This window comes from Anomaloglossus baeobatrachus, chromosome 8 (assembly GCF_048569485.1).
Source record: "Anomaloglossus baeobatrachus isolate aAnoBae1 chromosome 8, aAnoBae1.hap1, whole genome shotgun sequence".
Classification (NCBI taxonomy): Eukaryota; Metazoa; Chordata; class Amphibia; order Anura; family Aromobatidae; genus Anomaloglossus; species Anomaloglossus baeobatrachus.
In genome coordinates this window covers 166,768,289-166,795,792 of record NC_134360.1, presented here as the reverse complement: position 1 = coordinate 166,795,792, position 27,504 = coordinate 166,768,289, and the positions used below count along the sequence as shown (strand labels likewise).

Sequence of the window (27,504 nt, the reverse complement as noted above, 5' to 3'; positions counted from 1 at the left end):
GGCTGTCCATCAAGCAGGAGGAGGTAGCGCTAGGTAAGGAATAGAGCTGGAGTGACATAAGCACCAGAACTACAATATTAATTTGCATAGCAATTCAAACGCTGATTTCTCAGTAACAGAAATTAGGTACTACTAGACTTGTCTTTGACATAGCTATATGCACATATAAATAGTTTGGGTGTGACATCTTACTCAAAGATTCTCTTTAACAATTACACACTGGAAAAGAGAAGGATAAATACCCCAACATTGTTACACCTGGTCACCATGTCCCTAAATTGCTCTTCATCACCGGATCGGGTACAGATCTTGTAGCTGATTGGCTGGTACCTCTCCCACCATGGTCTGCTGGGGTTTGTGACAATCAAATTCTCATTAGGAGGGGAAATCTGCGAAGAAGAAAGAGGTTCATTTTATGATGTCACGTACATTGCAATTTACCTTTGCTTCAAATAAAACATCTACAATAATCACAAATCAAAATAAACTGCCTAAATATCAATGTCGAATCTTCAACTGTTATTCCCAATGCAAGAGATCACTAAAAGACAAATGAGCAATACAGAATATTTAAATTAAAAGTTGTAACTAAATGTCAGGATACAAACTGCATCTATTAATAACTAGACCTCTCATACTTGATGAAGCCAAACTAATAAAGGTGTAATATTAATACAATACAAAAAAATGTATTACGAAAAGTATAATCATTTTGGCATAAATAGTCAAAGAAAGCACACTAGGATCCACTAAAAGATCTCTTTAATAGAGATGAGCGAACCGGCCGTGGTTCGGCTCGAGTTCGGTTCGTCGAACGGAGGTCTCGTTCGAGTTCAGTTCGGCGAACGTTCGACGAACCGAACTCGAACCAATAGGATATAATGGGAGGCAATCACAAACACATAAAAACGCATTATAAATGTACACATACAGTTAATAAACATTGCCATAACACTTACCTGTCCCCGCGATCCCATCTGCACTCTGTCTCCTGCTGCTATTCCATCCGATGATTGCTGAATCCTCCCGGCGACAGGCACTGCCAGCAGTGATGCAGGACCTATCGTGACGTCAAAATAGCCATGTGACCAGTCACGTGGCTATTATCTCATTGGCTACAGACTGGTCACATGACTATGACGCGTCATGTAGGACCTGTCATTGCACTCTCCGGTACACGGTGCACATTTGTGCATCGCCGTGTACCGGCGACATGCTCTAGCCCATGGTCGACTCCCCGTTCCGTTAGGGACCGGCTGACACAGCCGGTCATTAACGGAGATCACCGTTGCCATAGCAACGCAGTTAGCGGAAACGTCACCGCTAACCGCGGCTCTGGTAGCACCGTTGCTATGGTAACGCGTCTGTCAGCGTTACCGCTGTTACCGCTGACAGCCAACAGCACTGATCACTCACGGAGTGAAGGCTGCACGCTGCTTCCCGTGCAGCCTTCATGGAGTGAAGGCTGCACGGGAAGCAGCGTCTTCCCCCCATGCAGCAGTGATAAAGCAGAGCTGCATTTGTTGAACGAGAAAGACAGAAGACCATGGATCGTGGAGGGCTGACAGGGGGTAATAAAGATGGAGTCTCTAATGTGTCTGTGTAGTTATTTCAATTAAAGTATTTTTTCTCTGTGTGGTGTCTTCTTTTTAACCCTTTATTGGAGATTCTTAATGGCCGGGTCAAACGTGCCTGACATTAAGAATCTCTGGCTTAATACTAGCTAGTAAAACAAAGCTAGCATTAACTCATTATTACCCAACAAGCCACCCGGCTTCAGGGCTGTTGGAAGAGTTGGATACAGCGCCAGATGATGGCGCTTCTATGAAAGCGCCATTTTCTGGGGCGGCTGCGGACTGCAATTCGCAGCAGAGGCGCCCAGAAACCTCGGGCTAACCTGTGCTGCGGATTCCAATCCCCAGCTGCCTAGTTGTACCTGGCTGGACACAAAAATGGGGCGAAGCCCACGTCATTTGTTTTTTAATTATTTCATGAAATAAGTGAAATAATTAAAAAAAACGGGCTTCCCTATATTTTTGGTTACCAGCCGGGTACAAATAGGCAACTGGGGGTTGGAGGCAGCCCGTGGCTGCCTGCTGTACCTGGCTAGCATACAAAAATATGGCGAAGCCCACGTCATTTTTTTGGTGTGCAAAAAACTTCTGCATACAGTCCTGGATGGAGTATGCTGAGCCTTGTAGTTCTGCAGCTGCTGTCTGCTCTTCTCCATACAGACAGCAGCTGCAAAACTACAAGGCTCAGCATACTCCATCCAGGACTGTATGCAGAAGTTTTTTGCCCCCTGAAAAAATTATGTGGGCTTCGCCATATTTTTGTATGCTAGCCAGGTACAGCAGGCAGGTACGGCTGCCCCCAACCCCCAGTTGCCTATTTGTACCCGGCTGGGAACCAAAAATAAAGGGAAGCCCTTTTTTTATTATTTCATGAATTTCATGAAATAATTAGAAAACAAATGACGTAGGCTTCGCCCCATTTTTGTGTCCAGCCAGGTACAACTAGGCAGCTGGGGATTTGAATCCGCAGCACAGGTTGGCCTGAGTTTTTTGGGCCCCACTGCTGCGAATTGCAGTCTGCTGCCGCCTCAGAAAATGGCACTTTCATAGAAGCGCCATCTTCTGGCGCTGTATCCAACTCTTCCAGCACCTGCCTGCTATACCTGGCTAGCATACAAAAATATGGCGAAGCTCACGTCCTTTTTTTGTAGTTTTTTGGCAAAAAAAATAAAAAATGCTTCCCTGGATTTTCCATTGCCAGTGAAGGTAACACCAAGCAGTGGGGGTTAGCAGCCAGTAGCTGCTTGGATTACCCTTAGCTAGCAATACAAAAAATGCAGCGGGAGCCCATATATATTTTTTTTAATTATTTATTTAAATAACTAAAAACAAAATGGGCTTCCCTGTATTTTGATTGCTGGACATCACAGTGCTGTAAAAATAAATCTTTAAAAAAATGACGTAGCGCTGCGCGGTATTTTTGATTCTCAGCGCAGATAAAGCAGACAGCTATGGGTTGCCACCCCCATCTGCCTGCCGTTACCTTGGTTGGCAATCAAAATACAGGGAAGCCCATTAATTTTTTCTATTTAAAAAATAGTTAAAAAAAAATGACGTTGGGTCCCCCCATTTTTGATAGCCAGCTAGGGTAAAGCAGACGGCTGTAGCCTGAAAACCACAGCTGGCAGCTTTACCGTGGTTGGGGATCCAATGTGGAGGTCCCCCCGGGCTCTTTTTTTATAATTATTTTATAAATATTAATAATTACACAAAAAAAGTAGGGTCCTCCCCAAATTGGATCACCAGCCAAGGTAAAGCGGACAGCTGTGGTCTGGAATTCTCAGGGTGGGAAGGTCCATAGTTATTGGGCCTTCACAGCTTAAAAATAGCAGGCCGCAGGCACCCCAGACGTGGCGCATCAACTAGATGCGCCAATCCTGGCACTTCACCCCAGCTCATCCCGTGCCCTGGTGCAGTGGAAAACTGGGTAATAAATCAAGTTGATACTAGCTTTAAGGTCACCTGACATCAAGCCCAGCAGTTTGTGATGTCATGGCATCTATTAGATACCCAACATCATAAACTGTCAGTACTAATAAAAAAAAAAATCGACAAAAGAAATTTATTTGAAAAAACAGTCCCCAAAACATTTCCTCTTTCACCAATTTATTGTAAGAAAAAAAATAAAGGGGTCCCACGACGACTCTGGACCGTCTAGAATATGGGGGGGAGACACTCAGGGAACATATCCCCCATTTATTTTCTAGGAGTGCAGACCCTTCATGTGAGGAGTGTGGGTGCAATGAATCTGCACTCACTCTCCCCGGGTCCACAGCAGCAGAGTCCATGTCATAATGGTTGCTACCAAAGCTGCAATGCCCTGCTCATGAGGTAAGGGCATGCCTAATCAGAAGAACTATTCTACATTTCCAAATATTGGTATTTGCTGATATTATTGCTATTCCACCTACTATATATTGGGGATAGGATCTTGGAGATGGAATACCCCTTTAAGTCCAGTTATCCAGCTGAATGAATATTTAACAACAGAGCTCGCTATTTAGATGTGTTTTCTTGTGGCGTATAACGGACTCTCATGTTTGGTAGTCATTCAGCAGGGAAACTATAAAAGCAAATCCCTCTATTTGGAAATGTAGTATATAGTTCTCCTGATCAATTATGTTACTTACCTCATTAGCATGGCATTGCAGTAATAATAATAATTTATTCATTTATATAGCGTTATTAATTCCATAGCGCTGTATGTCTTTGGATTGTGGGAGGAAACCGGAGTACCCGGAGGAAACTCCACGCAAACACGGGGAGAACATACAAACTCCTTGCAGATGGTGTCCTTGGTGAGAATTGAACCCAGGACTTCAGCGCTGCAAGACTGCAGTGCTAACCACTGAGCCACCGTGCCACCCATTTAGCTTACAGATGCATAACCACCACTCACTGTGTCTGAACACAGGAAGCTGAGCTGACAGCCGCTCTGTGCATGTGGCACCGTCTATTGTGAAGGAGAGGGTCGTGGGGGGATCAACGCTGCACAGGTACCGTGGGACACCGGGGAACACCGGTGGGGTTATAGGGGGTGACCTGGCAGGGCCTGGGGAACAGTTTTCTGAGGCATGTGTCATGGCACGTGCGACAGAAATCAGAGGAGTAGGGTGAATGTGGCCGGCGCGCTGCTGTGCGCGCGGCCATCTTGGATTTCTGGGAGGGCATCAGGGGGGCACTTTGTCGACACCGAGGGACCGGAGGGGACCGGGGAGGAGATTTATCATGTTTGTTCATGCCAGATGGGAGATAAATAATTTTTTACTGGCGCTGTCATTTACTGTAACGTGATCATCGGTGTACGGTATATACAGTGGCGTAACTAGAGTTTGATGGGCCCTGGTGCAAAATTTGGACCAGGGCCCCCCTCCATGTACACCGACACTTAGGGTACGGGATAATGATGCTGACACTTGGCTTTTACCCACAGCACTCTGCTTTCCCATGATCTGATATCCATCTTATCCTCAGCACCCAGCTTTCCCATGCTCTGTCACACATCTTTCCCTCAGCACCCAGCTTTCCCATATCAGAGCATGGGAAAGCTGGGTGCTGAGAGATGTATAGCAGAGCATGGGAAAGCTGGGTGCTGAGGGAAAGAGCCTTCACACCTCAGCACAAAACATTCCCATCCCATACTTGTATCTTTGTCCCCCCTCGTACATAGTTCTCCAAATACTATAATGGCCCCCACATAGCCTTCCATATAGTATAAAGGGTCCCACATAACCGTTCATATATTAGAATGCACTTCCATAGTCCTCCATGTATTATAATACATTTTCCATAGTTCTCCATATTTTATACTGCACAACATAGTCCTCCCTGTTTTATAATGCACCCCCACAGACCATGTATAAACTAGCCTCCATAGTCCTCCATATATTATAATGTAGCCCCCATAGTCCTATATGTATTATAATGCAGCCCCATGAATCATATTGTATTATGCAGCCCCATACTCCTCCATGTATAATGCACCCCTATAGTCCATGTATAAGGTGTCCTTCATGTTTATTATGCAGTCCCATAGACCTCCATGTATCATGCAGCCAGCACCCCCAGGCCTCCATGTATCATGCAGCCAGCCCCCCAGGCCTCCACGTGTCATGCAGCCAGCTTCCCCCGGGGCCTCTACGTGTCATGCTGCTAGCCCAGCCCCCCAGCCCCACCAGGTGTCATGCAGCCAGCCCCACCAGGTGTCATGCAGCCAGCCCCACAGGCCTCTATGTGTCATGCAGCCAGCCCCACCAGGTGTCATGCAGCCAGCCCCCCCAGGGCCTCTATGTGTCATGCAGCCAGCCCCACCAGGCCTCCATGTGTCATGCAGCCAGCCCCACCAGGTGTCATGCAGCCAGCCCCCCAGGCCTCCATGTGTCATGCAGCCAGCCCCACAGGCCTCTATGTGTCATGCAGCCAGCCCCACCAGGTGTCATGCAGCCAGACCCCCAGGCCTCTATGTGTCATGCAGCCAGCCCCACCAGGTGTCATGCAGCCAGACCCCCAGGCCTCTATATGTCATGCAGCCAGCCCCACCAGGTGTCATGCAGCCAGCCCCCCAGGCCTCTATGTGTCATGCAGCCAGTCCCACCAGGTGTCATGCAGCCAGCCCCCCCAGGGCCTCTATGTGTCATGCAGCCAGCTTGCCCCGGGGCCTCTACGTGTCATGCTGCCAGCCCCCCAGCCCCACCAGGTGTCATGCAGCCAGCCCCACCAGGTGTCATGCAGCCAGCCCCCCAGGCCTCCATGTGTCATGCAGCCAGCCCCCCAGGCCTCCATGTGTCATGCAGCCAGCCCCACAGGCCTCTATGTGTCATGCAGCCAGCCCCACCAGGTGTCATGCAGCCAGACCCCCAGGCCTCTATGTGTCATGCAGCCAGCCCCACCAGGTGTCATGCAGCCAGCCCCCCAGGCCTCCATGTGTCATGCAACCAGCCCCCCAGGCCTCCATGTGTCATGCAGCCAGTCCCACCAGGTGTCATGCAGCCAGCCGCCCACCCCCCCCCCCAAGGGCCTCTATGTGTCATGCAGCCAGCTTCCCCCGGGGCCTCTACGTGTCATGGAGCCAGCAAAATAACAAAAAACAAGTACAATACCTCTCTTCTCCTTCCGACCCCTGCGACCGCGGTAGTTACGCCCCTGCCCCCATATGTCACACACCCTGCTCCCCATACAGCCTGCATCCCTCCATATCACTCACACACACACTACACCCCCATATGTCACACACCCTGCCCCACATAACTCACCCTGCCTGTACCCCAAATTACCCCTCTCAAACACTCTGCACCCCTTCACATGCTTCTGTCGCAGTCTGCACTCACCCTGCAGCCCCCCTCCCCCTCATGTTTCCTCTTTTCTCATTACCAGTCATGTGTCCAAAGTATCGTCTCCTGCTTTCTCCCCGGCAATCCTGTGTCTCCTCCCACAGTCACATGGGCATGACATCATCGCAGGTCCTGCAGGATGGATTCCGTCTGCCGTGCAGGAGCAGTCCTGCTCTGCTGCAGGTCAGGAACGCCTGGTGGCCTCTCCAGGTCAGGGGCCCCTATGCCCCCTGCTGACACCGGGCTCCCCTGACTCACAGGCCGGCCCCCTAACAGTCGCGCAGTCGGCCACTACACAGCGGCACTACACATAGGGGCCCGGCAGCCGGCTCTGCAGAGCGGCTGCCGGGCCCCTTTAACCCCGCGGGCCCGGTCGCAGTGGCGACCTCTGCGACCGCGGTCGTTACGCCCCTGGGTATATACCTGTGATCACGTGAGCGGGGACCGGAAAAAACGTCCTGAATCATGATCTTCAGCTAGCCCTGAAACCCCGGAGATTTTCTGACGCTGCGGGGCGTTATTCACTTATTTCTGCCTGCTGTTTATAAACGGCAGATCAGAATAAGGCTACATTAACACGACCAATCCATTTTTGCGGTCTGCAAAAAACAGTCCGTTTTTTTTCACGGGTGCATCCGTGTGGCATCCGTTTCCATTCCGTAGACGGTCCGTATGTCATCTGTTTGTCATCCGTGTGCCTTCCGTTTTTTTTGTGTACTGCAAAAAAACTGAAGGAGGGTAAATGCATAAATTTACCCAGGATCCATAGCTTCATCCTACATGAGGCGGTCACATGTTCACTCCAGTGCCATTTTCTACTGCTTTTCACAGCGTAGAGCGCTCTGGTGATTTTCTTGTGCTTGTACACTTCATATCAGTCTTTTCTGTCATAATAATGGCAGAAAGACACATAATGTCCCACTCTCCTGCATTTTGTAATTTTGCACCCTTTGGTGCCTTTCATATGGCACTAAGGGGTGCTTAGCTTTGTATTTAGCCAAAAAAATGAAAAAAAAAATGACGTAGGGTTCCCCCTATTTTTGTAGCCAGCTAGGGTAAAGCAGACGGCTGCAGCCTGCAGACCACAGCTGGCAACCTCACCTTGGCTGGTAATCCAAAACTGAGGGCACCCAACGCTGTTATTTTAAATTAAATAATAAATAATTAAAAAAAAAACACGTAGGGGTCCCCCCAAAATTGGATCACCAGCCAAGGTAAAGCAGACAGCTGGGGTCTGATATTCTCAGACTAGGGAGGTCCATGGTTATTGGACTCTCCCCAGCCTAAAAATAGCAGGCCGCTGCCGCCCCAGAAGTGGCGCATCCATTAGATGTGCCAATCCTGGTGCTTCGCCCCAGCTCATCCCGCGCCCTGGTGCGGTGGCAAACGGGGTAATATATGGGGTTAATACCAGATGTGTAATGTCACCTGGCATCAAGCCCTGGGGTTGGTGAGGTCAGGCGTCTATCAGATACCTGACATCACCAACCCAGTCAGTAATAAAAAAAAATAGAAGACAAACACATTTTTAATTGAAAAAACACTCCCCAATACATTCCCTCTTTAACCAATTTATTAGAAAGAAAAACAAATCCAGGTCTGGTGTAATCCAAGGGGTTGCCATGATGATCAACACTGTCCCAGTCAATGAAGAGCAGGATGTTCCCCATTGGCTGGGAGAGCAGTGCAGTGACCTGAGCTAACATCAATGGGTCAGCCCAGGTCACTGCAGGGGATGACAAGTGCTGCTGTCAGCGAGGTAAATTACATACGCTGATCTCTTGCACTGCTGACAGCACCTGTCACTGAGTTCAATGACCGCCGCCTTCACAGCCAAGTATCACGAGCGGCCCGTGACATCACCGCTAGTCAGTCTTGGGTCGGAAGCGAGAGACGGTGATGTGACAAGTGGCGGCCATGGAGGACAGTGACAGCGCTGAGGTCGGGACTTCATCACCGCAGGTAAACCAAGCGGGACCATGTGTGCAAAGTGCAGGTGGGCGGAGCCATGTGTGCTGGCGGCGGAGTGCGAAGTGGGTGGCGCTGAGGACGTCAGTGCCGTGGACTGCTTGGCTGGGGAGAGGTGAGTGTGAGTGTGTGTGTGTGTGTGTGTGTACATGCCGCGTGCAGGAGGGGGCGGAGTGAGCTAAGCGGGGAAGTGTGGGCTTCCTGCACGTAACTAGGATAAACATCGGGTTACTAACCAAAGCGCTTTGCTTGGATACCCGATGTTTATCTTGGTTACCAGCTTCTGGCAGGCTGCCAGCGATGGCTCCTGCACACTGTAGCTGTAAAAAGCCCTGCTTTTTGCTGCTAGAACCATTCTCGAACGTAACTAGAACTATCGAGCTTTAGCAAAAAGCTCGAGTTCTAGTTCGATCTAGAACAGCCCCCAAAATCACTCGAGCCGCGAACTGGAGAACCTCGAACTGCGAACCGCGCTCAACTCTACTCTTTAATAATGTATGCAGCTTGTATTGTAAAATCTTCTGATAAATCGTTATTAAACCATGTTTAGTAAAGCAGTATGAAGGACCATGGATTAGATGTCTACATTAAGTATCATCACTTTTTTGTTTTATACTGTAAAGTTTGGCTGTACAGGCATAGTGAACAAATATATAATATATTGTATTAATGGTGTTTCTCAGATATAATTAGTGATACATTGTTTACCATCTTTCTGAATTATTTGCCAAAAGTACACAGTTCACTTCATAGTTGTTTCAAAACTTATGCAATACTGCATAAGATAAAAATAATAATTAAAAACAAGTTTAGTCTGCAAACAAAAAAAAATAAAATAAATTTGACTGTAAATGGTAACACTTAATACAGTGCCTTGAGAAAGTATTCAGCCCCCATGAACATTTCCACATTTTTTCATGTTACACCCACAAACTTAAATTTTTTGGGAGGGATTTTAGGTGATTTACCAACACTAAGTAGCAAGTATTTGTGAAATGTAAAGAAAATGATACATGGTGTTTTAAATATTTAAAAACTATAAATCTGGAAAATTGTAATGTACATTTATATTCAGCCCCCCTGAACTAATACTTTATATCACCACCTTTGGCTGCAGATACTGCTGCAAGTCTTTTGGGGTATGTCTCTGCCAGCTTTGCACACCTAAGGGCTGAATGTTTTGCCCATTTTTCTTTGTGAAGATGTGTGGGGCCCCGAGGTTCGGTGTCGGTGCAGCGGGGCATTACCTTCAGGGACTCCACGCGGCTGGATCTCGTCACAGGTAGGAAATCCTCTATTTTGATTGTCGTGACGCCACTCTCAGAATTGCGGTCAGTGGGGACCGCCACTGCAGGTTAGGGGTGCCTGGGGCTGATAGTAGGTGCAGTCAGTTGTAATAGCCTCCTGAGAGTGAGGCAGGCCCCAGGGTCCCGTGTAGGTGTGTGGAACTACAAGTCGCAGAATGACTCACACGCACAAGCAGGATGTCTTTCAGGGATTTTACTCACTGATGGTGGCAGGGTGAGTAACCCGGGCGTAGCTGGGATGAACCAGGCTGGAACCAGGTGTCCTTCAGGCTGACTTATGAGGGTGGCTACCAACTCGCCTTCCTTAGCCCGTTGTGTTTTGGGGTAACCCCTGCTTGAAGCCCTTCTTGTGGGGGTCGCCCAGGGAAGTTGCTGGTGCCTCTCTCCCCTTCTTTTTGGCCCGTTTGCTTGTAGCCTGGACCAGGTCACTCCGGCTGCTTGCCTCCTGTGAGCTATGGGCCCTCACTTTGGCTACGTGGCTGCGGACTCTGTGGTGTTGTCTTGGGGGTGTAAAGTGCCCCCTCATGCAGGTTTGGCAAAGGAAAGGTGAATCTATCCCTGCACTGGGACCTGCTACCCGTTTGGGCCTGGTATCTCCCTGACAGTCTCCTTACTTTCCACTCCGTTGCTCTCTCTTTAGCCGTGTGTGGATTTCGGGCAGCACTACCAGGTGACCGTTCTCCCCCATCGGTAGTCACTGCGCGTACGTTGTCAGCCTTGTGTAGAGCTACAGGGTCTGCTTCTGCCCTCCCTGAACTTCACCACTCAACTGTCCTCGGCTCACTCTTCCCTCCTCTCCTGTTCTTGCCTACGTCACCTAGCAACCAGGCTCTCTACCACACCCCTCGAGTGGAGAAGGAGGCTTCGCCCCCTCCTGGGATCCCCAGGGGTCCTCTCAAAGGTAAATGTGTGAGACCTGATCACTATGCGCCTGTGTAGTCACACCTCGGTCAGCCTTCTGGATTACCTGTTTTGTACTGTCCCCAGCATGGGTGCAGTACTCAGTGGTGCCTGACCAGGTCAGGGGCGCCACATTCCCCCTTAGTTATCACCAGCACGTCCTCGGGCTGCAAGACAACATTTTAAAATGCGTAAAACAGTAAAACATGGTAAAACGTTTTAAAACCAACAGGTACCATACATCACCACCCTCCACCCACAAGTCCGTTAACCCACCCTAAACCCTCTCAGGCGGCAGGTCACCGGTTTCTTTTGGTAACCAGGTCTGGGCCATCAGCTTCCCCAGACCTTTCTTCCCATCTGCCTCTCCCGTTGGCCGCGCCTTCAGCCACTTCTGGCAGGATGTAGAGGCGGCTTTCATGGTCTGGTGGTTTCAGGGTATACCTGGCCTGGTGGAGCCGCGCCTTCAGCCTCTTCTGGCAGGATGTAGAGGTGGCCTCCACAGTTGGTGCTGACCAGGTACCCTCTTTGTGGTGGAGAGCCAGGCCCCATAAACAGGCGTGCTCCCTGGTAGTGGTGGTACCTCTGGGGTAACTATAAACACTGCGAGAGTTTGTGGCTATAGCCAGTTCATAGCCTTAAGGTTCATTGGTTAAAGTGCAAAAGGGTTTCTCACATAAGTTCATGTGGGCACATGCTTGAACTTGTAAACGTTGCAAAACTGTACTTTAACTTGCTGTACTTCTTACTTTACTTTACATGGACTTTGCTCCTTCTTCCTCCTCACCAGGGCTTGGGCCTGTAGGGCTGTGGCACCTGTCGTCATCATCTGTAGTGGTTTCATCAGTGAGTTCTTTGTATTTTCTTTCCTCTTCTTCTGTGTCTGTTTCTTTTTCTCTTTCTTTATCTTGTAGTGTTGAGATAGCAGGTTTACTGTAGGGATTTCTGGGGCAGGGTGTGACATCTAGTGCGTACCATCCGCGTTCTCCTTGGTGCTTTGTAAATTCTACTGAGTCTCCTATCTGTAGGTTTCTTCCTGGATGTCCTCTAGGTAAATGTGCTCTAACATCCCTTCTGTTCACAAATATGCCCTCTTTTACACCAGGTGCTACTATAAAGCCATATCCAGACCTTAGACTGAAGTCTTCTACAACTCCTCGACAAAGTGGGCCTCTGACCTGCGATTTGGCTCTTCTCAAGGACCGCTTTTCCTCTAAGTCTCTGGCCGTGACCTCGTCCTTCTCCTCGGGAGACTGCTGTGCAGGTGGATCCCTTGTCCTGCTGCGGCGCCGTGTCCTGCGGGCTGGGTCCTGCCTGGCTGCCACCTCACCGCTTGCAGGCTCCCAGGTGAGGTATCTGGACAAATCTTCCTCAGCGGAGGATGTCGGTCCCTCTTCATCCCAGCGGGAGTACGGCAGCATCTCTGGCTCTTGGACTGGTGCTGCATCCACTGCTGATGGTTCTGGGGTCAGCTTCTCAGCTTCCTGGCCTCCCCTCCCCCTTAGTTCTTCTGGGCACTTCTCTTGTGGCAGCGCTAGGGATGGATTTTCATCAGCAGGCCAGGGCGGGGGACCCTTTGACATGAATGTTGCAGGAGTTTTCCTGTGAGTATGCGGAGGGAGCAGATACCGGTCCACCATCTCCTTTGGGAAGTGGGCCTCTAGATCAGTCTTCAGCTTCCAGTATTCGGGGTCCTCCCCCAGCAGGGACTTCCTAGCAGGGACTTCCTTGGGCTGGGGAGCGGTGTCTGCTCTGGCCTTGCAGGCCGGGGTAAACAATTGTTCAGTCTTGTCTTGGCGGGCCGAGCCTGGCGTGGCAGCGGCCTGGTCTTGGCGGGCCGAGCAGGGCATCGCTGCGGCGGCCTGGATTGGCGTCGCAGCTGCGATGGGATCTGTGCGGGCCGGGCTGGGCGCTTCTGCGGCCTGGATTGGCGTCGCAGCTGCGATGGGATCCGTGCGGGCCGGGCTGGGCGCTTCTGCGGCCTGGATTGGCGTCGCAGCTGCGATGGGATCTGTGCGGGCCGGGCTGGGCGCTTCTGCGGCCTGGATTGGCGTCGCAGCTGCGATGGGATCTGTGCAGGCCGGGCTGGGCGCTTCTGCGGCCTGGATTGGCGTCGCAGCTGCAGCGGGTCCTTGGCGGGCCGCACCTGCGGCGTGGAGGAGGGTCGCGGTGGCAGCCGGATCTTTGCGGGCCGGGCTGGGCATCAATGCGGCGGCCTGGGCTCGGCGGGCCGCACCTGGCGTGGCTGCGGCCTGATTCAGCGTCGCCGCGCCGGGCATCTCTCCAGGGACCGCGGGCATGGCAGCAGGGGTCGGGGCACTCGCGCTGACAGGGGCAACACAGGACTCACCCATCGGTAACATCATCGGGGTCTGAGTCGTCGCCGCTCGGTCTGGCACTCGTCGTGCGGTTCCCCTCTCATAGGCCTGAACCGCTGCAGCCATCTCCAGAAGCTCCGTACGTCCCTCGCTGATCTGCCATACGACCCTGGCCTCCAGTTGGTCGCAAAACTGGGCAAGTTCCCGATACCACCAGGCAGCGGAGCCTGGTTCTGGGTCTCTGCGTTCAGACGCCATTTCCTCTGCGTCTCCTTCTTCTAGTAGCAGGCTTCTGGCTCCCTTTCTTTCCCGACGTCTCTGAACGCCTCCGCTCTCATCACTTGCGAGGCCAGGACCCTTCAGGGGATCTCTGGGTAGCCACACCTCTTCGTGGGCGGTAACTTCTCCCAGCGCGGGCTGCTGTTGTTTTTCAGCGCGCTTTTCATGGTGGCAATATGGCGGGGCTTCCAATTTTCCAAGCGGACCGCCCAGGCACATGGTCACCTGTCTGAACAGGTCTAGTCCTTATCATGTTCGTGACGCCAGATGTGTGGGGCCCCGAGGTTCGGTGTCGGTGCAGCGGGGCATTACCTTCAGGGACCCCACGCGGCTGGATCTCGTCACAGGTAGGAAATCCTCTATTTTGATTGTCGTGACGCCACTCTCAGAATTGCGGTCAGTGGGGACCGCCACTGCAGGTTAGGGGTGCCTGGGGCTGATAGTAGGTGCAGTCAGTTGTAATAGCCTCCTGAGAGTGAGGCAGGCCCCAGGGTCCCGTGTAGGTGTGTGGAACTACAAGTCGCAGAATGACTCACACGCACAAGCAGGATGTCTTTCAGGGATTTTACTCACTGATGGTGGCAGGGTGAGTAACCCGGGCGTAGCTGGGATGAACCAGGCTGGAACCAGGTGTCCTTCAGGCTGACTTATGAGGGTGGCTACCAACTCGCCTTCCTTAGCCCGTTGTGTTTTGGGGTAACCCCTGCTTGAAGCCCTGCTGGGGTCGCCCAGGGAAGTTGCTGGTGCCTCTCTCCCCTTCTTTTTGGCCCGTTTGCTTGTAGCCTGGACCAGGTCACTCCGGCTGCTTGCCTCCTGTGAGCTATGGGCCCTCACTTTGGCTACGTGGCTGCGGACTCTGTGGTGTTGTCTTGGGGGTGTAAAGTGCCCCCTCATGCAGGTTTGGCAAAGGAAAGGTGAATCTATCCCTGCACTGGGACCTGCTACCCGTTTGGGCCTGGTATCTCCCTGACAGTCTCCTTACTTTCCACTCCGTTGCTCTCTCTTTAGCCGTGTGTGGATTTCGGGCAGCACTACCAGGTGACCGTTCTCCCCCGTCGGTAGTCACTGCGCGTACGTTGTCAGCCTTGTGTAGAGCTACAGGGTCTGCTTCTGCCCTCCCTGAACTTCACCACTCAACTGTCCTCGGCTCACTCTTCCCTCCTCTCCTGTTCTTGCCTACGTCACCTAGCAACCAGGCTCTCTACCACACCCCTCGAGTGGAGATGGAGGCTTCGCCCCCTCCTGGGATCCCCAGGGGTCCTCTCAAAGGTAAATGTGTGAGACCTGATCACTATGCGCCTGTGTAGTCACACCTCGGTCAGCCTTCTGGATTACCTGTTTTGTACTGTCCCCAGCATGGGTGCAGTACTCAGTGGTGCCTGACCAGGTCAGGGGCGCCACAGAATCTTTAGCTCAGTGAAATTGGATGGAGATGACTGTGAACAGCAATATTCAAGTCTTGACACAGATTCTCAAAGGGATTTAGGTCTGGACTGTGACTGGACCATTCACACATATGAATACGCTTTGATCTAAACCATCAATTGTAGGCCTGGCAGTATGTTTAGGCTTGTTGTTCTCCTGGAAGGTGAACCTATGCCTCAGTCTCAAGTCTTCTGCAGCCTCTAACAGAGTTTCCTCTAGGATTACTCTGTATTTAGTTCTATCCATCTTCCTGTCAACTCTGACCAGCTTCCCTGCCCCTGCTGAAGAAAAGTCTCTCCACAGCATGATGCTGTCACTACTGTGTTTGATGATTGGGATGATGTTTTCAGGGTGATGTTCAGTGTTAGCTTTTCCGACAGACATAGCATTTTACATTTAACCTAAAAAGTTCTACTTTGGTCTCATGTGACCTGAGAACCGCATTCCAAATGCTAGCTGTGTCCCCTAAATGGCAAGTGGAAGAAAGTGTTTGATCAGAAACACACCACCCTGAGGCAAGCAAGAAGACAGAAGGCATCTGTTGGAGCTGGAAAATGAAAAAAACCCTTTGGAGACATTATAATTTATTCAAAAGTTATTTAATGTATAATGACAATTTCCCCAAATGTATTGTATAAATTATCCACTTCACAACATTTGTTGTAATATTTAGTGATGAGCGAGCATGCTTGTCACTACTCGGTACTCGCACGAGTATCGCTGTACTCGGCGGGGACCGAGTAATCTCGCGATACTCGTGCTGTACTCGTGGTCTTCATTTCTGCATGTTGGCGCTCTTTTGAGAGCCAGCCCTCATGCAGGGATTGGCTGGCAGACCACTGCAGTGCCACAGTCCTGTTAGTTGTGGAATTGCAGTGATTGGCCGGCCTGCACAGTGTGACCGAGCCTTTATATCGGCCGGCGCGCTGTGCTCTGCTCACAACTATCCAGACAGTCAGTGCAGGGAGAGTGTCGCTGATTCAGGGAAAGCTTTGCGGCCCTTTATAGTTAGTTCCGGAGCAGGGCTGCAAACAGTGTGACCAGAAGTCCTTCTCAGGACTATTCTAGTTGTATACAGGCAGGCAGGGTATAGCCAGGTCGGAGTACAGTAGCAGAGTCCTTCTCAGGACTATTGTTGCTATATACAGGCAGGGTATAGCCAGGTCGGAATACAGGCTAGTGACCAGAAGAGTCCTTGTCAGGACTATTGTAGCAGTATACAGGCAGGCAGGCAGGGTATATAGCCATTCCTAGTGGTGACCGTATACCAGCCTTCATCATATCTGGGGCTGGTGTACACAGTCTAAAACAGTCCAGATAGTGTCAGACTTCTCAGTAATTGTCGCTCCTAAAAACCAGTTACGTTCTTATTGCGTCCGTGGTTGCATTTAAAAACAGCACGTGTGTGGCAGTCGGTGGCAGCGTACAGGTGCGCGTTTTGCACAAACTATTATATAACGCACAAGTCTAGTGTATAATACACGTCAGTCAGCAGTGTCTGATAGTGTCAGACTTCTCAGTAATTGTCGCTCCGAAAAACCAGTTAGGTTCTTATTGCGTCCGTGCTTGTATTTAAAAACAGCACGTGTGTGGCAGTCAGTGGCAGCGTACAGGTGCGCGTTTTGCACAAACTATTATATAACGCACAAGTCTAGTGTATAATACACGTCAGTCAGCAGTGTCTGATAGTGTCAGACTTCTCAGTAATTGTCGCTCCTAAAAACCAGTTAGGTTCTTATTGCGTCCGTGGTTGCATTTAAAAACAGCACGTGTGTGGCAGTCGGTGGCAGCGTACAGGTGCGCGTTTTGCACAAACTATTATATAACGCACAAGTCTAGTGTATAATACACGTCAGTCAGCAGTGTCTGATAGTGTCAGACTTCTCAGTAATTGTCGCTCCTAAAAACCAGTTAGGTTCTTATTGCGTCCGTGGTTGCATTTAAAAACAGCACGTGTGTGGCAGTCGGTGGCAGGGTACAGGTGCGCGTTTTGCACAAACTATTATATAACGCACAAGTCTAGTGTATAATAATACACGTCAGTCAGCAGTGTCTGATAGTGTCAGACTTCTCAGTAATTGTCGCTCCTAAAAACCAGTTAGGTTCTTATTGCGTCTGTGCTTGCATTTAAAAACAGCACGTGTGTGGCAGTCGGTGGCAGGGTACAGGTGCGCGTTTTGCACAAACTATTATATAACGCACAAGTCTAGTGTATAATACACGTCAGTCAGCAGTGTCTGATAGTGTCAGACTTCTCAGTAATTGTCGCTCCTAAAAACCAGTTAGGTTCTTATTGCGTCCGTGCTTGCATTTAAAAACAGCACGTGTGTGGCAGTCAGTGGCAGCGTACAGGTGCGCGTTTTGCACAAACTATTATATAACGCACAAGTCTAGTGTATAATACACGTCAGTCAGCAGTGTCTGATAGTGTCAGACTTCTCAGTAATTGTCGCTCCTAAAAACCAGTTAGGTTCTTATTGCGTCCGTGCTTGCATTTAAAAACAGCACGTGTGTGGCAGTCAGTGGCAGCGTACAGGTGCGCGTTTTGCACAAACTATTATATAACGCACAAGTCTAGTGTATAATACACGTCAGTCAGCAGTGTCTGATAGTGTCAGACTTCTCAGTAATTGTCGCTCCTAAAAACCAGTTAGGTTCTTATTGTGTCCGTGCTTGCATTTAAAAACAGCACGTGTGTGGCAGTCAGTGGCAGCGTACAGGTGCGCGTTTTGCACAAACTATTATATAACGCACAAGTCTAGTGTATAATACACGTCAGTCAGCAGTGTCTGATAGTGTCAGACTTCTCAGTAATTGTCGCTCCTAAAAACCAGTTAGGTTCTTATTGCGTCTGTGCTTGCATTTAAAAACAGCACGTGTGTGGCAGTCGGTGGCAGGGTACAGGTGCGCGTTTTGCACAAACTATTATATAACGCACAAGTCTAGTGTATAATACACGTCAGTCAGCAGTGTCTGATAGTGTCAGACTTCTCAGTAATTGTCGCTCCTAAAAACCAGTTAGGTTCTTATTGCGTCCGTGCTTGCATTTAAAAACAGCATGTGTGTGGCAGTCGGTGGCAGCATCAGGCTCCATATTGTCCCTGGATAGTGTCACGGCCGGGAGGACTGGTGGGCCCAGGAGGTGGATCCACTGGACCGAGTACGCCACCAGGTGGCAGAGTACACGGCAGCCGGAGCACTGACGTGGCCGGGACGGTTATAACCGGGTCAGCCGGATCACGGAGTTCTATGGGATAATGCAGGAAACAGGCACAGGTACCCGGTAGCAACAGACAAACAGTCACAGGAGAGAGCACAAGGGGACCTGAGCATCTAGCTCTAAAGACAAGCTAAAGGACACGTTGATCAGGCCCCGCCCCTATGGAAAGGCAAGTCTTATATACCCAGCACAGCCTCATGTCATTTCCTGCTGCAGGTGTGCTGGGCCTATAAGACCAGGAGAGTGGGCGCGGCCCGGTCCTATACAGAATCCTGGGGCCAATACTCAAAGTCAGACTCCTGAGACCAGGAGCAGGACTCAGGGGAGCAGGAGCGGGAGCGGCAGCCATGACTGGTGGACACATGGATTGGATCAGTGGGTAAGGAGTGGTGCTGGGACACGGGGAGCGTGACAGTACCCCCCCCTCTAAGCCCCCCCCTCCGAGCACAGAACCCCAGGGGCACCCCGGATCGAGACACCGGATCGGGACCCAACGCAAAGGCGGGGAAGGACCGCTGACCCCGTACCGCTTTCTTAGCTGCACGGCGCTTAGCCGATCTCCCAGCAGTGGCAACGGGGGCAACGGGAAGAGGAGGACCGTCAGAAACAGGACTGGCAGCGTGGACAACCGGCCCGGGCGTCTCGGACCGGACACAGGACAGGGACTCATCCCCGGCAGCTGTTGGCATCAGAGTCTCAATCGTCAAGGACGGTGGAACGACGCTGGAGAGCGTCGTCACTTCCGGTTCTGGTGGCACCACAGGCACAAGTGCCAGGAGCTGTGGTACACCGCAGGACTGCGTCATATTCCCCTGTTCATGTGCCATGATAGGGTCAGGTGCCAGGGGCTGTGGTACAACGCTGGATTGCGTCAGATTCTCCTCTTCTTGTGCCATGATAGGGTCAGGTGACAGGGACCGAGGAACAGGCTGTAGGCAGGTATCATGGCACGAGGGACTCCAGCGAGAGATTGCCCCAGAGCGCCAACTGATGTCAGGGTCATGTAGTCGCAGCCAGGGCAGACCCAGCAGGAGCGCAGGAGTCATTCTCGGGATGACGTAGAACGCAATAGTCTCAGTGTGCTGGGTACCAATACAAAGTCTCACGGGTTCGGTGGTGTACCGGACAGGTTCGTATAATTGTTTTCCGTCCACGGAGGCGAACCAGAGGGGTTTTGCAAGCGGGATGACCGGTATCCGATAACGATCCACGGTAGCTTGTCGGATGAAATTAGCCGCTGCTCCCGAATCAATGTGAGCCTCCGCCGTGAACTGGGTCTTCTCGGTCGTGACCTGGACAGTCTGTGTAACCGGGACTGAAGGAATTCCGGTACCAAGGGTGGCGGTTCCCACCATCCCTTGGACTTGGGGTCTGCCTGGTCTCTCCGGGCAAGAGCGGAGCAGATGAGAACCGCTTCCGCAGTAGAAACACAGGCCCCGGGCGAGTCGCTCTGCGCGGCGTTGCTCGGCTTGGCTCAGCCGGTCTATTTGCATGGGTTCCGGGAACATGTCACAGGAGGGCAGGGGCAAAGGGGCGGTAGGCCTCTGCGGGGACAAGGCGTGACGGGGTGGTAGCTTCTCCCGGAATACCTCTTTGGTTCGCTCCTGGAAACGGAGGTCAATCCGGGTGGCTAAAGATATTAAGGCGTCCAAGGTGCGTGGAACGTCACGGCCAGCAAGCTCGTCTTTGACGCGGCCAGAGAGTCCTTCCCAAAAGGCCGCCGTCAAGGCCTCATTGTTCCAGCCCAGCTCAGAGGCGAGCGTGCGGAACTGGATGGCGTATTGGCCGACGGTCAGGGTCCCTTGGCGTAGCCGGAGGAGCGAAGAAGTCACTGTGGTGGTACGTCCGGGTTCATCGAATGTACTTCGGAAAGCGTGCAAGAAGTCCCGGATGTTAGTGGTCATTGGATCCTCATTCTCCCACAGGGGGTTAATCCAGGCTAGAGCTTCGCCTTCCAAGTGTGACATCAGGAATGCCACTTTAGCCTGGTCTGAGACAAACAAATGAGGAAGTAACTTGAAATGCAGGGAGCACTGGTTCAAAAACCCCCGGCAGTTCTTGGGGTCCCCAGCATAGCGAGGCGGAGCAGCGAGGCGAAGTTGCGAGGTTGCGGAGACAGCAGGTTCAGATCCGGACACCGTTTGCTGCGTGGACCGAGACGAGGCGGCAGTCTGTAATGTGTACAACCGGTGGTCCACAGACGTCAGGAACTTTAGTATGCGGTGTAAGGTGTCACGCTGTTGCACCAGTTCCTGGCGTAGTTCGGCCAGCTCAGATGTCTGTGCTCCAGCGGGATCCATGGCCTGATCAATCTGTCACGGCCGGGAGGACTGGTGGGCCCAGGAGGTGGATCCACTGGACCGAGTACGCCACCAGGTGGCAGAGTACACGGCAGCCGGAGCACTGACGTGGCCGGGACGGTTATAACCGGGTCAGCCGGATCACGGAGTTCTATGGGATAATGCAGGAAACAGGCACAGGTACCCGGTAGCAACAGACAAACAGTCACAGGAGAGAGCACAAGGGGACCTGAGCATCTAGCTCTAAAGACAAGCTAAAGGACACGTTGATCAGGCCCCGCCCCTATGGAAAGGCAAGTCTTATATACCCAGCACAGCCTCATGTCATTTCCTGCTGCAGGTGTGCTGGGCCTATAAGACCAGGAGAGTGGGCGCGGCCCGGTCCTATACAGAATCCTGGGGCCAATACTCAAAGTCAGACTCCTGAGACCAGGAGCAGGACTCAGGGGAGCAGGAGCGGGAGCGGCAGCCATGACTGGTGGACACATGGATTGGATCAGTGGGTAAGGAGTGGTGCTGGGACACGGGGAGCGTGACAGATAGAGACGTGCATGATGGCCTGTAAACATGAAGTGCCCATTGTAAGGAAGTGGGTCTATTGTAGTATAGCCCTTAGGCAGGGCAGCCAAAAATTGGGAGGCTCCACGTTGTCCCTGGATAGAGACGTGCATGAGGGCCTGTAAACCTGAAGTGCCCATTGGAAGGAAGTGGGTCTATTGTAGTATAGCCCTTAGGCAGGGCAGCCAAAAATTGGGAGGCTCCACGTTGTCCCTGGGTAGAGACGTGCATGAGGGCCTGTAAACCTGAAGTGCCCATTGGAAGGAAGTGGGTCTATTGTAGTATAGCCCTTAGGCAGGGCAGCCAAAAATTGGGAGGCTCCACATTGTCCCTGGGTAGAGACGTGCATGAGGGCCTCAAAACATTGTTCCCATTGCAAAGGAGCGGGTCTCCTGTCGTTGTAATGTCCATTCTGCAAAGAATGGGCGAAAAAATTTACCACTGGGGGTATACCTGAAACAAAGGCCTAAGTATTGCAATTTGTAACGGTCATCATCATGGTGGCGCATGAGGAGAAGGAGGAGCAGTCCAGCGATTATCCAAAGTCCAGAAGTGTGTACCCATGGGTGAGTGGAGGTACATGGCAAACTTTAAATTCCGCTCTCATTTGCTGGTGGTGTGGTGAAGTCTGGCCCAATCCAACCCTTGTTCATCTTGATCAGAGTCAGCCTGTCAGCATTTTCAGTTGACAGGCGGGTGCGTTTATCTGTAATGATTCCACCTGCGGCACTAAAAACACGCTCTGACAAAACGCTAGCAGCAGGGCAGGCCAGGACTTCCAAGGCGTAGAGAGCCAATTCATGCCACGTGTCCAGCTTGGATACCCAATAATTGTAAGGCACAGAGGAATGTCGGAGTACAGTTGTTCGATCTGCAAGGTACTCCTTCAGCATCTGGGCAAACTTAGGATTTCTTGTGGCACTACCCCGCACCTCAGGGGCTGTGGTACGTGAGGGGCTGAGAAAACTGTCCCACATCTTAAAGACTGTTCCCCTACCTCTGGCGGATTGGACTTGTGCCTCTCTCGGCTGTACGCCTCGGTTGTCCACTGATTCATGACCTATGCCGCTAGCGTTTAGTGAGGGGAATGCTTTGCCTACTTCCGTGACTATGGCCTTCTGGAACTGCTGCATTTTGCCTGACCTCTCCGCCTCGGGAATAAGAGACATAAAGTTCTCCTTTTAGCGTGGGTCTAACAGTGTTACCAACCAGTAATGATTGTCGGCCAAGATGTTCTTAACGCGAGGGTCACGAGACAGGCAGCTTACCATAAAGTCAGCCATGTGTGCCAGACTCTTAACAGCCATCACTTCAGTATCCTGACCAACACGATGACTGAACATGCTGTCCTCCTCATCCTCCTCCTCATCATCTACCCTGTCCTCTGGCCAGCCACGCTGAACCGAGGATATGACTGCATGTCATATCCTCAATTTGGCCAGAGAGTTGCTCCATGTCTTCATCCTCCTCCTCGTCATAGTCCTCCACTGCACGTTGTGATGAGACGAGGCTGGGCTGTGTGTTATCATCACCCACACCCACTACTGTTTCTTGCTCAAACTCATCGCGCTCCGCCTGCAATGCATCATGGTTGTTTTTTGAGCAGAGACCATTTTAGAAGGCAGAGAAGCGGTATGGTGACGCTAATAATGTCGTCATCGTCGCTCACCATCTTGGTGGAGTCCTCAAAGTTTTGGCGGATGGTGCATAGGTCGGACATCCATCTCCACTCCTCAGGTGTTATGTGTGGAGTTTGACCCATTTCCCGACGGCTTAGGTGATGCAGGTACTCAACAACTGCCCTCTTCTGCTCACATATCCTGACCAACTTGTGCAGAGTTGAATTCCAACGCGTGGGGACATCACACACCAGTCTGTGTGCCGGAAGATGCAAACGGCGTCTTAAGCCGGCAAGGCCGGCTGAAGCAGTAGGTGACTTTCGAAAATGTGCAGACAGGCGGCGAACTTTTACCAGCAGATCAGACAGCTCTGAGTATGACTTTAGAAACCGCTGAACCACGAGGTTGAGCACATGGGCCACGCATGGAACATGTGTCAGCTGGCCTCGCCTCAAAGCCGCCACCAGGTTCCGGCCATTGTCACACACTACCTTTCCTGGCTTTAGGTTCAGAGTTGTGAGCCAGTGATCTGCCTGCTGTTTCAGAGCTGTCCACACCTCTTCTGCATTGTGGGGTTTGTCACCTATGCAGATTAGCTTCAGCACTGCCTGTTGCCGCTTCGCCGAGGCAGTGCTGCAGTGCTTCTGTGTCGCCCTGGACAAGCCAGGGGCCACAGAGCACAACACTTAAACACCCCACACTCCCTGCAGGCATATCATAGTCAAAACACAAAATCCTTGTTGCCTTCCCCAGGGGCTGTTGTCCACACCAGGGTGTGGAGCCAGGCGGTTGGTCTCCACCCACCGAGGAGGAGGGAAAACACAGGCAGTGAGAGTTAAGCTAAGGAAGTGGAAGGAGGAAAGTAGTAGAGAGGAGAAAAGTGACAGCAAAGAGCCTGAAGTTGGTCCGGGTGTGTGGCCCGGACAGGACAGCAAGGTTGGCAGGATGTGGTGACCGTCTGCAGTGGAGGCCGATTGGAGTCTGCCGTAAGGACCGTGGACGGGTGGTGACCCGGCCGTACCGGACCGGTATACAAAGAGAAGCCAGCACCATTGGCAGAGGACTTTCGGATCCCGGCAAGGCTTGGTGTCGCCGTGAATTTGCCAAATCCGTTAGTGAAGGGAACCTCAGGGTTTCCAAACAGCCAAGTCCAGATAGAAAGCAACCATACAACCGTGAAGGGGAGACACAGCCACCGCCAAGGGCAACCGTCTCCCAGGGCCAGCGCCTGTGGGCAAAAGGGGCTCCTCCGGCCCATATCCAGGTCGGGGAGCGGGTTACCGTTGGGAAACCATCACTACCAACACTTAACTTAGGTGCAGGGAGAGACAGTCATCACTAACCTGCAGGGAGGAACAACCGCAGCCGTCCGAGTGACCCGTCCATCCAGCCACTTGTTTAACCGTGAACTGTGTCATCATCATTGGGCTGAGTGAGTACCTCCGTGCCGTGCGGCACAGCGCTGCCCCTGCGACCCTGCACCTCATCAGGCCCCGCAACCCGCCTGTCATCCATGTCTACCCCATCACCAGGCCCCGGGACAACCAACCCCCCTACCCACGGAGGGGAGAAATAACAACAAAGCTGCTCCCTGTCACAGGCTCCCGGGATCCCCGTCCAGAGCAGCGGTGGTGTCCACACAATCACCACAACCGTGGGTGGCGTCACGGACAATATCCCCAAAACCCAAACCACCCCTTTTCACTCACGGGCGAGTAGCGCCGCTCGAGTCCCCGGGATCCGGCCATCGCTCGAGCCAACGAGCAGCAGCAGCCGTAGAGCAGCGTCAGCCGGACCCGAGCAGTGGGAGAGCGCACCGTCCCCTCCTCCGCCCGCGACACTTCCAGCTTGGGACTGGTGTGGAGGGTAAAGTGGATCAGGATGCGCAGGAGGAGGAGGAGGCTGAGGAGCATGACATTCCGGAGCTGTAGAGTGTGTGTGAAACCCTGACTGAGGTAGGGCCTGCAAAACTTGGTGTGTGAAGGACGTGTTCCGTCCCTCGCTCAGACTGGGTCCCAGCTTGCACAATATTAACCCAGTGTGACGTCAACGAGATGTAGCGGCCTTGCCCACATGCACTTGTCCACGTGTCTGTGGTTAGGTGGACTTTGGCTGAAACAGCGTTGTTCAGGGCACGTGTGATGTTTTGTGACACGTGGTTATGCAATGCGGGGACGGCACACCGGGAGAAATAGTGGCGGCTGTGGACCGAGTAACGTGGGACAGCTGCCACCATCAGGTCGCGGAATGCTTCTGTCTCAACCAGCCTAAAAGGCAACATTTCCAGCGCAAGCAGTCGCGAAATGTTAGCATTTAGAACTGTGGCATGTGGGGTGTTGGCAGTGTATTTGCGCCTGCGTTCAAAGGTTTGCTGAATGGATAACTGAACGTTGCGCTGGGACAAGGACGTGCTTGATGATGGTGTTCTTTCTGCGTAGGCAACTGCAGGTGCAGGAGTGGAGGAGGCTTGTTCGCAGGCAGCATGGACAGGGGATTGGCTCGCATGCACAACCAGCGAAGACGTAGCAGTGACATCAGCAAGCACTGCTCCTCGACTCTGTTGTACTTCCCACAAAGTCGGGTGCTTGGCTGACATGTGCCTGATCATGCTGGTGGTGGTCAGGCTGCTAGTTTTGGTACCCCTGCTGATGCTGGCATGGCAGGTGTTGCAAATGGCCTTTTTAGAATCATCTGGAGCCAACTTAAAAAACTGCCAGTGTCAGAGTTCCGGGTTTTCCAGTTTTCTTTTGAAAGAGCTTGCCCTTTGTTAACATGGAGTTTTCTGTTCTGTTGCCCTACTTCCTGTCCATCTGTTTAAAAGCCGCCCCTAAAGCTTAGTCCAGTGCCTGAGTATACTGCTTCCTGTGTGCTCCTGCCCTGCTGCTTTTGGTTCCTGATTGTTATTCGGATCCTCTTGGAAAACAACCGACACCGACTCTGGACTTCATCTGGTATCATCTAGCTGTGCCCGGACTCCGTTTGCCGTCTTTGGTCGGCACTTCTGCCCGGTTCCTTCCGTTTAATACCACTCTGGACTCACATCACGTACGGACATTTTTGGACTTACCTATTGCCCTTTTGTGTCCCGGCTGCTGCGCATTTAGGGCTTCTGGGGTGATTGCCAGACAGTCCCTGTATAGGGGTTCGCTCTTGGTGGTCTCCCTGGGGGAGTCCGGTGCGCGGTCCCGGGAATTCCCTTTCGCTCCGTCCCTGGAAGGTATTTCCTGTATTTATGTTCTACTGTGTTTTTGTTCCGTTTATGTACATATTTGCTGGTTGCATATTATAAACGTCTTGCACCAAGAACTCGTCTCTGGTTGTCATTGCCCTAACGCAATCGAAATCCTCAATACATACAATAGTATTACAGCCAGACTCGGGAAGACCTAACATTTGTACAGGCACCTTGTGTCGTGTTGTTCCGGGGAACAGTTGCCTGACGTCTGCCTGGGGCCACCACTCTGCTTCTTACTGCCTGTTGTGATGCTACGCCTCCCTCCCCCTGTGCACTGCTGTCCTCGCTCTGCATATCCTCCTGCCAGGTTGGGTCAGTTACTGGATCATCCACCACGTCGTCTTCCTCTTCCGCACCTTGCTCCTCCTCCTGACTTCCTGACAATTGTGTCTCATCATCGTCCACCCCTTGTTGAGACACGTTGCCAACTTCGTGAGAACGTGGCTGCTCAAATATTTGGGCATCTGTACATACAATCTCGTCATGGCCCACTTCAACAGGAGCTGGCGAGAGGCCAGAATTTGTGAATGGAAACGTGAACGAACAGCTCTTCCGAGTGTCCAAGTGTGGGATCAGTAATGTCCGTGGACGTGTACTCGGCCTGGTGGTAGGAAGGAGGATCAGGTTCTGAAATGTGCGGTGCAGTATCACGGCTACTGACACTTGACCGTGTGGAAGACAGAGTGTTTGTGGTGGTGCCAATCTGACTGGAAGCATTATCCGCTATCCAACTAACAACCTGTTGACACTGGTCTTGGTTCAAGAGCGGTGTACTGCTGCGGTCCCCAAGAATTTGGGACAGGACGTGCGAGCGACTAGATGTGGCCCTTTGTTGTGGCGAAATTAGAGCTTGCACACAACCTCGGTCTCTGCCTGCACCACCATCACGTCCACTTCCTTGTTCGTTGACAACGCCCTTGCGCATTTTGCAATGCTGTGCTGATGTGTATTCACTAGACTTGTGCGTTATATCCAAGTTTTTGCAAAACTCACACAAATGCAGCGGAAAGCTGCCACCAACAGGCACACACGTGCGGTTTTTAAATGCAAGCACGGAGGCACTAAGAACCTAACAGGTCTCTATCCAGGGACAACGTGGAGCCTCCCAATTTTTGGCTGCCCTGCCTAAGGGCTATACTACAATAGACCCACTTCCTTACAATGGGCACTTCAGGTTTACAGGCCATCATGCACGTCTCTATCCAGGGACAATGTGGAGCCTCCCAATTTTTGGCTGCCCTGCCTAAGGGCTATACTATAATACACCCACTTCCTTACAATGGGCACTTCAGGTTTACAGGCCCTCATGCACGTCTCTATCCAGGGACAACGTGGAGCCTCCCAATTTTTGGCTGCCCTGCCTAAGGGCTATACTACAATAGACCCACTTCCTTACAATGGGCACTTCAGGTTTACAGGCCATCATGCACGTCTCTATCCAGGGACAATGTGGAGCCTCCCAATTTTTGGC

The 27,504-nt window shown here is 51.8% G+C and overlaps 1 protein-coding gene across 1 annotated transcript in view; it reads right to left on the bottom strand.

Annotated features, from left to right (window-relative positions):
* LOC142249347 (pancreatic alpha-amylase-like) overlaps positions 1-27,504 on the bottom strand; it is an 89,389-nt gene that overhangs the window by 40,247 nt on the left and 21,638 nt on the right. Inside the window, exon 2 of the mRNA XM_075320972.1 lies at positions 243-389. Within this exon, the coding sequence (XP_075177087.1) occupies positions 243-389 (147 nt within the window). The remainder of the gene's footprint in view (positions 1-242; positions 390-27,504) is intronic.